Genomic DNA, 12140 nt, shown 5'->3' with positions numbered 1-12140 from the left:
CCGACTGAGGTTAAACCACGACAACTCCTGTGCTCAGAATCAGCTTGAGAATCTGTATACCCACAGCTATGGACATGCCCTTCCTCTCACTAAGAGCAGACCTAACCCGTGACTGATGGTAGGAGGTACTGACTTTAGAAGTCTAAGCAAGCTTCTTGTAATCTGACCAAGTACATATTTTTTGTATGCATTTTTTAAAAGAGAGAAACCTTTTAAAAACTGACTTTTTTAGTAAGATGCTGCTCTCCAGTTCTAATCTGCACTAGAAAGTCTTATTTCCTTAGCCGTAACAGCACAGTTAAATGAGCAAAGGGACATGATCTCTAGTCTTTCGTACACTTAGAATGAAAGTATTTTTAAGTAGGAGGCAGTATAAGTCATATATCCCTACATCACATTTTATTAGCCTTGCTTCCCCGTAGGCGTTACTGGCCGAAGGAATGGGTGACAGGGCCACATTAGTTTTCCCCAGTAAGTTCACATCAGGTAGTCCTAACAAGGAGAGGGAGCTGCACTGCTTGACACCAGTACTCTACAGCCTTGTCTTCTCATTGTAGGGAAGACACACAATAGCAGAAAGAGGATCCTCTTTGACTTCCCACTCAAGGGAATGAGACTGAGCACACAGAGATATCAGACTGCCCTTCTGCGGAAGCAGACAGTTCCTCTACCTATTCTAGCAAGATTCAAGATCATGATCTGCCTAGAGATGAAGAAACAGCCCACTGAGATGAGCAAGAACAGTTCTCACAGAGAGGTGCTGCCTTTGACCCTCTCCAATGGAGAAATGGTGAACCATTGCTTTCGACAAATAGGCTGGTAGGGCCCCAAAAGAACAAAATGGGGGCATGAGTTAACTTCTCCCTCTTCAACACAGTCACAATGTGGAAATCTTGGATTTACTGTTGAATACTCAGCAGCACTGTAGCTGTTGCTGATGTACATGAAAAACGTGCTGCTGCAATCTGGAGATTTCCTTCGGTGACCAGTGTTGCTGGAGATCAGAGCAGACATAGATGGTGGACTTTGGCATGGAGGGGAGAGGGAAAGATGGTCACTCATGTGATTGCCCTGAAGTTTGCTTATTCTAGTATAAGAACTAGTATCCCTTTACAGTCTGTATAATTGATTTTAGCCTTTAAGGTCTGAGCCATAGCTTACTGAAGACAACAGAATTATGCCTTCAGAATTTGTCTTCAGCAAACTGGATCAGCTCTAATATTATTGTTCAACTTGTATAGCTAAATGAGGGACAAAGAAGAACTGGGGTCTGACTTACATTTTTGACTAGGAAAATCACCATCCCACAGAATTTGTGAAGCAATGCTTCAACTCTGGTATCGCACTGTCACCCAGAAAATAGATCACACTCACTGAAGATCAGTCTCTCTCCTTTTGAGGTCAGTGATGGAATAGGAAGGGATATCAATCTTCCCCTGACATGGGCAGGGAGGAATATGCACCCACACACTTACTTTATGCTAAATGCTTGGAAAGGAACATGAAAAATTTCACAATTGTAAATAGCAGGAAGCTAGCATCAAGAGATGGAGAAACAATCTTGAAAAGATGAATAAACTGCATTAGAGTGAATATTCCAAATGCTTGAGAGCCTTTCTGTATTTAAGAGTTTACACAGCTTTCACATCAGAGTGGTTTTAACCTGTCCAAGTTGAACATCTTTCAGCAAAATATTTGGGTTTTATTTATGTCATTTGATACTTTGAGAATTTTTTTTTCTGCAACTCCTTATTTTGTATTACCACTTTCAATTGAAGAATGGAAAATAACTTTTACTGAAACTAACAACAACGAATTTCTAATTGCCAGAATTTATACAGATCAGTCTCATTGAAAACTATAATTGTACCTATCTTTGTGGTACACTAGCTATCTTTTGAAATTTCTTAATCAATCCTAGACTTGTTTCCTAAACAGTATACTAAACAGTTTCCTAAACAGTATACTTCCATGCAAATAGAAATTAATTATGGAGAGATATTATACGTTGCTGTGCACAAAGGCAAGCACTGATGATTCTGACTGCATGAACCCAGGAAGCTATAAAATCCAATTTGCACCACAATAAGCACAAGTTGTACCAATTTCTTCTTTTTACACGTCAAAGAAACATACTATTATCAAGTCAGTTATCATACTGGCACTGCAGACTATTTTTACAACACATGCCTAACAGTATTTTACAGTATTTACTATCAGCATAGAATTTCGTACTCGAATACTGTGTTATAAAACACCACCTCCTATCTTAGCTCTTTTATGTTCACAGCCAGTGTTTCAACTTTAATCTGAGTATTTTAACTGTTGTTACAGCTTCTTGTAGTTAATGTTGACACCACACCTGTGAACGTACAAATAACCATACACTGACAGATATAATCCACATTACCAGCAGCACTGTCATCTAGTGGAGGAATTTAACATAGCACAGTACCAAAAGATGTGCTAGTAAAAAATATTCCGGTAGATTCTTTTATAAACTTGAATAACTGATAAGTCTTACTAGAAGTCATAATCAATACATATTCCACATAAACACATCCATCTATATTAGCACAATAATATCATGCTGGTTTTGATTGCACTTTCCTCAAGCTCTCATACTCTGCATTTTGATATTAATAATCTACACCCCCAGTGTAAGCATCTCTAAAGTCAAGAAATAAGGAACCTGAGGTCTGTATGCAATTCATGTTAGGTCAAATGAACACAAGCCGAGATATAAAAAGATAACAAGGACAGATAATCCATAAAGTTTTAGGCCCTCCAAATCACGGGCCTCTGTCCTGCTCCTTACACCCATATAATGTCTCCTCACAGCACTGTGGTTCCACAGGCTGCGCTGGATGAACTTACAGATGAGGAGGTAAAACATCCTGAATCCCTACAGCCTTCAGGCTGCTTTTAGCCTGCCCAACAGATGGTCAAGAGGGTCAGGCTCCCTTGGCTGACCAGAAATTATTTATGAACCCTGCAGTGCATGACCTGAGAAACCCTTCCCTGGAGGGAATCGAGGCTTTCAGACATTGTTATTATCACCATGATTTCTACGTGCCCAATTAATAGGAGTCCTGGTCATGTCATGGCACCGTCTGTAAAAACATGGTGTAGTCTCTGTTGTAGAATTTCTCACCTGAATAGCTGGTAATAATAGCTTGCAGACTATAACTCAACGGAGGGGAATAGCAGAGCATATATTGCCTTGGACTGGTCACATCATTTTTAATGCAATAATGCTGTCCTGGCCATCACTTTGACCTTAGAGGTACAGTATGAAGAGGAAAAAATTTTGCTCTGGGGAGAAGGGAAAGTCTCAATCCCAGTTGCTGTTCTTCCACACTGCTTAGCTCCTCTTGGGCCCTACAACACACACACACAGTTTAGACACCCCACTCCAAGAAATTCACCCATGTTCTGAGGGTTATGGCACCCATGGCAAGTAGGACACTGATGCTATGTTTAGTTTTCCCATGACCCTTCCTCCAATGCCATTGCCTAAGCATAAAAGAATTAGGACTTTTACCTTCTCTTCGTGCATTACTTATCACCCTTGCTGCAGATTTACTCATTACATGGACTACAAAAAGGGGGCAGTTTACAGCATTTGCTATGGTAATTGCTCTCTGTGTAGCTTCAGCTTCCACATCTTCAGGACGACACAGCTCATGCCCCTCAGGGCCAGTTATCCCCATCGCCAGCATCTTCTTTGCACCCTGAACACCACACAAAAACATGTGAGAGTAAGTTGAAGTGCAACCATGGTGTTGTGAACATGCTGTCAGACAAATGGATCCTAAACCAGCCACTGCAGCTAGTTTGAGAAAAAAAAACAAGGCAGTTAGGATTTTTTTTTCAAGAGAAGTTATTGTTGTGTTATCTGAAATCCAATGTATCTCTCAATAAACACAGGTCTTGGAATACCTAAGTGACTTCAGAGAACACGCTCCACTGGCTTGCAGGATAAACCACCGCTTTTGAAAATCCTACCTCTCTCTCAATATGTACTCTTAAATGATCACAGCAGTAACTGAGATGACAGTACTAACCCCTCATTGGAAAAAAAATTGAAGGATCCTTACTAAGCACAAAGATGCACATCCAGAGCCTCTGAATGAGGCTCAAAGGTTTTAAGAGGCATAAGATTTTGTCCCCACTATATTCCAGGAACCTATGCTTTGCTGATTTGAGATTACTTAGCAATAAATTCATTTCCATTGTGGGACCTGGGGCAGAGTCAAAGCACTATTGACTAGAATAGTTGAAGAAACTCAAAGACATCAGTGTAGTTATACTCCTAGTGCCTCCACACAGCACTAAGATGGCAGTAGCAAGTGTGAAGTGAGGCTAACTATGCACAGACAGATGTTGAGACTTTTGTGCCCAGTCAGTGAAGCCTTCTCCGTACTTCTGGATTTGTTCTTGTTAGATGAGCTGACTATGTTTGGAGAGACCTAGGGTTCGCCATCACACACCTAACATCTAAAAGCTTGGCTGAGTGCTCCTCCTTTGACCTGGTCGATGGTCAGGCTCTGGTTGATGCTTTTTTTGTCAGTCAAGTATACATATTATATTGCAAGTATATTATATATATTATACTGCAAGCATAACTCTCATTATAACAGGGTCATTTGCCTCCTGTCTATCCTGAACCCAGGACTCCAGGTTACAATTTGTTAGCCCATCACAAGCATCCTTTAGGATCTTGGACAAGATGTTTGTCTTCAATTCCATGGAAGTAAAATAGGGTAGAAAAGCCTTTCCCTATGATATAATGATGGTACTAATACATCTATTGAAGTGCTTAGATAACAGGACCGCTTACATTCCTGACTTTGATGGACAAAATGTCAAATGCCTACCTGTGCAATTAGCTCCCCGTTCTCCGCATGGACTTGAGCAACTGCTCCAAGTTCCTTACAGCAGGAAAAGGCTGCATATAACTCCTCATCATTGACCATATATAGATCTTTATAGGCCATAAACATCTTGAAGGAGTTGACGCCTTTGTTTTGAACAAGACTTTTCATTTCTTCCTTCACCTGAAAAACAGTCATCAATTTTAAAAAACAGCAATATTATATTTTACCTGTTAATAATTTTGTATAAAGAAATTGTAAATATGAAGAGTGAGCCTTTACTCCACCCATCAAACACACGTTCAATCCAAACAGCCTAAGTCACATATTTAAAGACTGACTTATACTATTATTCTTGTATCAAACTGATTCTCAAAGTATATAAACTAGTACCACTGCAGTGCAGATACTGGAGGCACAAGCTAATTGCAGGAAGGGAATGCTTTTTACAAAAGATAGTGAAGCAGAATTTCATTCCAAATAAACCTCCTGATGTTGACAACACCCAGTCCAGTATTACAATCAATGCATCAATACTTATAGAGTATGGAGATTTGTGCAAAATTTATTTTCAAAATTGGATCATAATAGGCTTCAGCTTCTGGCAAATAACAGAGTGACAGAAAAGATCTTTTCTCCCAGAGCTTTGTCCTGACTCTAAACAACACACAGCCTTTTGAAATATTTTGTGGTTTAAAAAAATGGCTCTAGAACTCTAGATGCAGCCTGCTTTTTATCTTACATGCCCTCCTTGATAGGATTCCCTGCTTCTGCTAGAGTCTGTGAAGCCCAGCAAAACATTATGTCCCAAAGAAAAAAGAAAGAAAGAAAGAAAGAAAGAAAGAAAGAAAGATGCAGATTGTAGCCCAAAGGTTTCTTGTGCAGCTGGTTAGCTAGAACCATCCATTTCCTAACTTTGGCTCTCCCTTCCCAGTAAAATGATGGTGACAGTAATTGACACGTATCTGTGATGCTATTACAATTTCCATAGGATGAATTCCTTTCAAAAAGTAAAACACTATTTTTCATCTTCTTTCTAATAATCTGGTTGGATCTGCCCAAGAAAGGTGAGAGATTGATATAAAACTCAAGGAAATTTTCTGGATTTATCCAGAGGAGGGACGGGAGCATATCTTGAGTAGGAATTATCAAACAAATAAATACCTGACATAAGGCCTTGCTCTGGCACAAATATAGAGGCACGTCATTTATTTTCTTCTTCAGTAATTACTATGACTAAGGGAAGGCATTGTAAAGAATGTATGTTTTTAATCAGTACTTCAAATCCTGAGGAGATGTTAGCTAATTAGAAGGGCATGAAATATCAAAGTCTTCTTTACCCAGGTCTTTTACAGCAACAAAACATCAGACCTTTCTATTTCTTTCAGTCTTGGCCTTTAAAAACAGTTAACTTCTTAACATAAACCAGAACATTTCACTGATTTACACCTCCCTAGTTTTATTGGATTTTTCAGTACAATTCCACTGTTCTCTACTAAGGCTGTTTCAAATGCACATTCCTCAAACTTCACTGGAGAATTTATTTTATATCTTCCCTTTGAGCTACAAGTCGGGGTCAGTCTATTTAGTGCTCAGTGCACAGAATACCAAAGATGGGGTGTCTGCAGAATGAAAGCTTTGGTTTATATATTTTAAAAGTTAAAAATTAGAGGAAGTACTCATATTTAAAAATGGAATTAACTTAATATATTTATGTACTGATGCATGTTCTCTGAGGATCCAAAGTGGTCTTGTAAAACCTGGGTCAGGTTCAGATAGATGTCAAGCTCCTGAAAAGTTAATGTATTCAGTAAAACTTTCAGGCTATCAGCAAACATTCACACAACAAGGACAATTCTCACGTATGTAAATTTCAAAAAGGTTTTTTAGATAATCTCACATTCAAGTAATTATTGGTTCCAGTCCTGCTTTACTTTAAGAAGATATTACTGCAGTCACTCAGGAATAGAACTCTTCCTTTACAAATAAAGTGACATACCATATTTTTCATGTATACCCTTATTAAAAAGAATAATAGCACCAAAACTCAACAGAAGCATAGATTATCAAGTGTTCAAGTAACAAAAGCCAAAATTGATGTAAACACCTCTTGCCCCCTCTGGCCTGCCTGGTCTTGGTCTTGCACAACTGCTTCCTTTTCCTTTAGCTTTGTGCGGTATTATCCAAAGATGTAGGCTATCTGCAGACTTCCTTTATTTTTTCAAATACATGTACTTTTAGAAGGATGTGGACTATTTCAAATGTAGTTTTTACACACAAAAATACACTAACTATTACACTGCCAGCAAGCTATACTTAGCACATGAGGACGAATTCAAAGCAGGTGCGGTACCAATTCATGGAATTGAAAATCAGCTATTGTGTCTACCTTGTTGCTCCACCACGTAACTGCCACGTGCAGTGCATAATCACAGCAGACTTTAGGGTCTGCCCAGCTTTTCCATCTATCAAAGGCTTCAATAAGAGAACAGCCTTTCTGAGGGATGGCAAAGTCGATGATCATAGTGGTTCCTCCTGCTATAGCAGCCTGAAAGCAAGAAAGTTAATATTTAGCAATCAGAGAGAATGCAAATTTCCTCCCACCCTCTCCGATTCCCTGTGCAACAATTAATCTTGATACACTGAAAAGTCAAAAGCCACTGAAGAGTTTCCCTGCGTAAAGTCTGAATTTGCAAAATGATTGTGGAGATTAATTTCACCTCCTTTGAGAAGGATGTTCTCAAACAGGTATTCAGGAGAATCATGGGGAAATTTTCAGACTGAAGGAGAAGGTTTCACACATGTACAAAATCTTATCAAAGATTTGGAGATGAGTCTGCAGCATTCATGCATCAGTGAGTTTCCTTAAGCGGGTGGGATCACTGACAAAGAAGAGAACCAGAAGACCATAATCAACTTGAGAAATGCTTCTTCAGAGGCTACTTAGTTGAAAAAACAAGCCTGTGTGACAGGAAAGTATTAAGGGGCAGATACACAATGAAAAAAAAACAGATTCAGTTTGAAAATCCAGTGTGAAAATCCCCAAACTCTTGCCTAACACCAAAAGGATTTTTAAAGTGTTTTAAAATTATTTTTGTTACTGACAGGGTATCATTTAGTAAAACTGCATAGCAGGTTTTGAAACATCCTTGATATAAACAAGTAAATAAATAAACAAAAACGTTACTTTATGTATGTTATGAGGATCAAAAATTGCTTTTTAACCAATAATTTTTGCTCTCCTTTATGGACAATTGAATTACTACTTTTTTTTTTCCTTTGAAGGATCTTTGTTAGTCACTCCCAGAAACCAGATCCTCAGCTAACAGAAATTGATCCAATATAGAAATTCCTTTGCTGTAATTGTTGCAATCTTCCAAATTAGCCAGAGAAATCCTCTCTACTGCTCTGAACGTCCCTTTGCACAACAGGTACAACCAATTCAGATCAAAATATACACAGTTCAAATTCATGTTAAATTTTTCTTCCTATTTCTAGATCAATCAGTCTCTGCCTTCTTTCTCTCCACTTAGCAATCAGAAGCAAAATTGTAAATATGTCAGTATATTTTGCAAAAAAAGAAGTTTGGAGAGTGACATAAACGTTTGTGAGTCTGTGATGAATTCAGCAGAACATTTTCTTCAAGAGAAGTTGTTCAAACTCTCAAAATTTCTTTTCAACAAGGCAGACTGACTTCTTATTTGTTAAATAGGATTTAGAATTAAAGAACATTTATAAACTTCAAGAAAAAAAAAAAGTCATTGGTTCCACAACTCCACTCAAAGTCTCTTTTTTCCCCTAACATCTTTTTTCCCCTCTCTTTGTAAAGAGACTTATTCTGTGCCTTTATTTATTCAACTGAATGGGTCAATTTTAGCTAACCATTGTAGCATATTTTGCAATAGTTGGAACACAACCTTGTCTCTCTGATTCTCTTGCCAAATTATTTGTCAGATGATGACCTTGAGTAAATAGCTCTGAACACTTTCTGCACTTTGACCTGGGTTAAGAAGGTCTACAATATCTAACTTTTTGACATCTGATCACTAGGCTGGATCTAGAGTCGTCTTTTAGGCACCAAAATGACTATCTAGACATCCTGTTTTGAGTATGCAGTCTATGATTTGCAGTTTCCCTGTCCAGTGTGTTTTGAGTATGCAGTCTATGATTTGCAGCTTCCCTGTCCAATCCCTCAAAAAGTTATTCAGAAAACTTATATGCTAACTGAAACTAGTACTTTTTTTGCAAGTTAGCACACGATTTATCTCCTTTAATTTGGGATTTACGGTGTAGGCACCTACATCTGAGTTAATCTGCATCTTCGGTTCCCTTTAAAGTCAATGGAGGCACTTGAAGAACGAGACCACTTAGACCTCAAGCAGACGTCTTAAGAGAAAGCCACAGTCATTGCCGTTTCTTTTACACGTTTTCTCTTGTCAACCAAAATCATCTTCCAGCTTCAAGTCACATCTGCTAGATTTCTCTTGAGATGTCAAATTTCTAAATACATTGTTGATAATTAGTTTACAAAAATGGTCTTCACAGAGAAATAAAGGATTGTTGCAGAAAATGACAAAACATTAATATATATTTTTGTGTACTGTAAATCATGTAAACTAAGTATTACAGAAATCAAATTATGTACTTCATTCAGCCAGGAAACATACTTTGTGATGTCTATAGACAAGCAGAACAGACATTGTGGACTTGATTTTTTTTCTCTCCATTTACCACAAAAAGCAGTGTGAAGTCCAAAAACTGTTTGTGGAAGCCATTTTGGTGACTACAATTTTTTTCAAAAAATATTTCTTTTCTATGGACATCTGAAAAAGACAGCATTGTAAGGCCCATGTAATACTAGATTCCCTTATTTCTACCAGATAGCTATGGAAGAGACTTAGTTTGGGGAAAAAGATTCCCATGATCAAATCCCTTTCCAGCTATCAGTTCTGGAGGTGGAAATTCAGTGCTGTAGCTTTCCTTTTATATCTTATCTTATGTCTGACTTGGAGAGACATGTTATGTTCGACAGAGCAGCCGTTTTGGTATGGCAGGAAAGATCTGCTGCGATGGACAAAGTAATTTTTTGTCCAAGTTTTGCAGAATAATTACAGTCTATTATAATGAGCCACTATAGCATCATAGAATACCTCAAGCTGGAAGGGACCTAAGGATCATCGAGTCCAACTCCCTGCTCCTCGCTGGACTACCTAAAACTAAACCATAGGACTAAGAGCGTCGTCCAGATGCTCCTTGAACTCTGACAGGCAATAACTTCTGTGCTCATTGAGAAGAACAATTCTAGTGCTTAAAACTATCCAGTGTAAAATATTTCCATTCCAAATAACAGCAGGAACACCAGCAAATCTATCCTGAATTGGAATAAATATTGTTATTGAAAGAAATATGGCAGTAATTTAAGGATAGCATACAGGTGATTTGTAGTCCTCCCTTCAGTACTCTGGGCTCAACATTAAAAAAAGCCAAATCCTTGTTAGAGTATGGAAATGTTACGCCACTGAAACAATCTAACTTGCACTCTCATGACATAATGGGGCAAGCATGAAATGAAATTTCCTGTTAAAGAATAGGGTCAATCTAAGCAGGACTGCAAACTTTAAAGGTTCTTAATAGTTGTGTGGTTCCTGCATCACACCATTTGTTAAAAGGAGTTGAATTTAACTTATTTCAGCTTTTCAAAGAGGCAAATCAGTATTTTGCACATCAGAAAAAATGTACATCAGTGAAATCCATTTCTTTGGAAGGGATGCACTATCGCTTTCTGCTTTAGAACCCCAGTTCTGCCATGAGAGGGACAGGATATAACAGGCTCTCTGAGGATGCTGGCTAACAGACAAGCCAAGTAGGACAATGTGATGCTTTCTGTGGGCAAAGGATTTGACGGTTAGACTCGATGATCTTAGAGGTCTTTTCCAACCTTAATGATTCTATGATTCTATGATTTCAGCCTGCACAGCAAAGCTCTTAGAAAAGTACCTTACAAATTTTAGGGAGCTCTATATGAGTATTTTTACTGTATGGAGATGATGCATAATACTGTTAACACTAGTAATTGATACACCACTAATGCAGGGACTGTAATGAGATGAGCTAAAAAGCTGAAAAAAACCACTCCAAGTGTAAAACTGGGAGAAATGAGATACTTTTAAAAAGTGTATTTGGACTGGACTTTCACTGAGAGAGACAGTAAGGACAGAATTGAATGACACAAGAAACGCTTGCATTCCCCCATGCTAACAGAGGAGAAAGATCAGATAACCACAGATGTGCTCCCAACGCACTGGGGAGTTAAACTGTTGCTTTAGTTAACCTTTGCTCAGAAAAGTATGCAGCTTGTTGCATGTACCAATGCAAGTTGTAGTCCGCATGGTGACAACCAGGGTAAATGACTGCACTTAACACTTGCCACCCGCTGTCAGAAAAGTCTCTGAAGGAGCCCAAATAACGCAGTGGTTGACAGTGGACCTCTGAGTACCCCCACCGCTTATTACAATGTCCCAGCCAAGGGACAGTAACAATTGCCTGTGCTTGATTCACACTCTATTCTCTCTTTTAGAAGTAATATTGAGTAACCAGCAGACATCCCTTTATAAGAAAGCTCAGATGGACGCACAGACACGCATATGTGCACCCACCTTTGTTCCTGTATAGAAGTCATCTTTTGACCTGCTACCCATAAAAGGGAACTGCATGTGTGTATGAGTATCGATGCCCCCAGGGATCACCAGCTTGTTGGTCGCATCCAGCACGACAAGTCCAGCGGGTGGCTCAGGGTTTAGGTTTGGTCCCACCTGCTGCACCACTCCGTCTTCCACGTACACATCAGCCACCACAGAGCAATCATCGTTCACGACTTTCCCCCCCTTGATCAAAAGTCTCTGCTGAGCCAGGTTTTGCAGCGGCATGGGAGCCTAGAAGGCGAAAGTGAGGCCTCAGCTCAGAAAGTTGCTCTTGCCTGAGAGTATTTCACTGCCCACCCTTCTCCCAGAGCACCAGGTTATCTCCAAATGGCCCTAAACACACACGACACAGTGCTATTTAAACAGACTGCCCTTGGCAGCTACACCTACCGCCTCCAGTGAAGCACCAATACCCAGCGAGTGCATCGAGCCAGCGCACAGGCTGGTGGCAGAGAGCTGGCTTCGGGCCCTTTCTGCTCTAGTTCTCTTTGCCCGGAGAAAGTGGGGCCAGGCTTTCAGGAGGGTCCGGCTGGGTTCTCATGGCGCTCACTCCAGCCTGGGG

At 39.4% G+C, this 12140-nt stretch overlaps 1 protein-coding gene across 1 annotated transcript in view; it reads right to left on the bottom strand.

Moving 5' to 3' along the window:
• The window catches only part of DPYS (dihydropyrimidinase), a 33116-nt gene extending 21184 nt beyond the window's left edge, over positions 1-11932 (bottom strand). Inside the window, exons 1-4 of the mRNA XM_009276305.1 lie at positions 11534-11932; positions 7267-7425; positions 4881-5060; positions 3545-3734 (exon numbers count right to left, since the gene is read on the bottom strand). Of these exons, the coding sequence (XP_009274580.1) occupies positions 3545-3734; positions 4881-5060; positions 7267-7425; positions 11534-11803 (799 nt within the window). The 5' untranslated portion in view covers positions 11804-11932. The remainder of the gene's footprint in view (positions 1-3544; positions 3735-4880; positions 5061-7266; positions 7426-11533) is intronic.
• Between the last annotated feature and the right edge of the window lie 208 nt (positions 11933-12140).

This window comes from Aptenodytes forsteri, unplaced genomic scaffold (genome assembly GCF_000699145.1).
Source record: "Aptenodytes forsteri isolate BGI_AS27 unplaced genomic scaffold, ASM69914v1 Scaffold385, whole genome shotgun sequence".
Lineage (NCBI taxonomy): Eukaryota > Metazoa > Chordata > Aves > Sphenisciformes > Spheniscidae > Aptenodytes > Aptenodytes forsteri.
The sequence above is the reverse complement of the archived record's forward strand: the minus strand, read 5'-3'. Positions and strand labels throughout refer to the sequence as shown.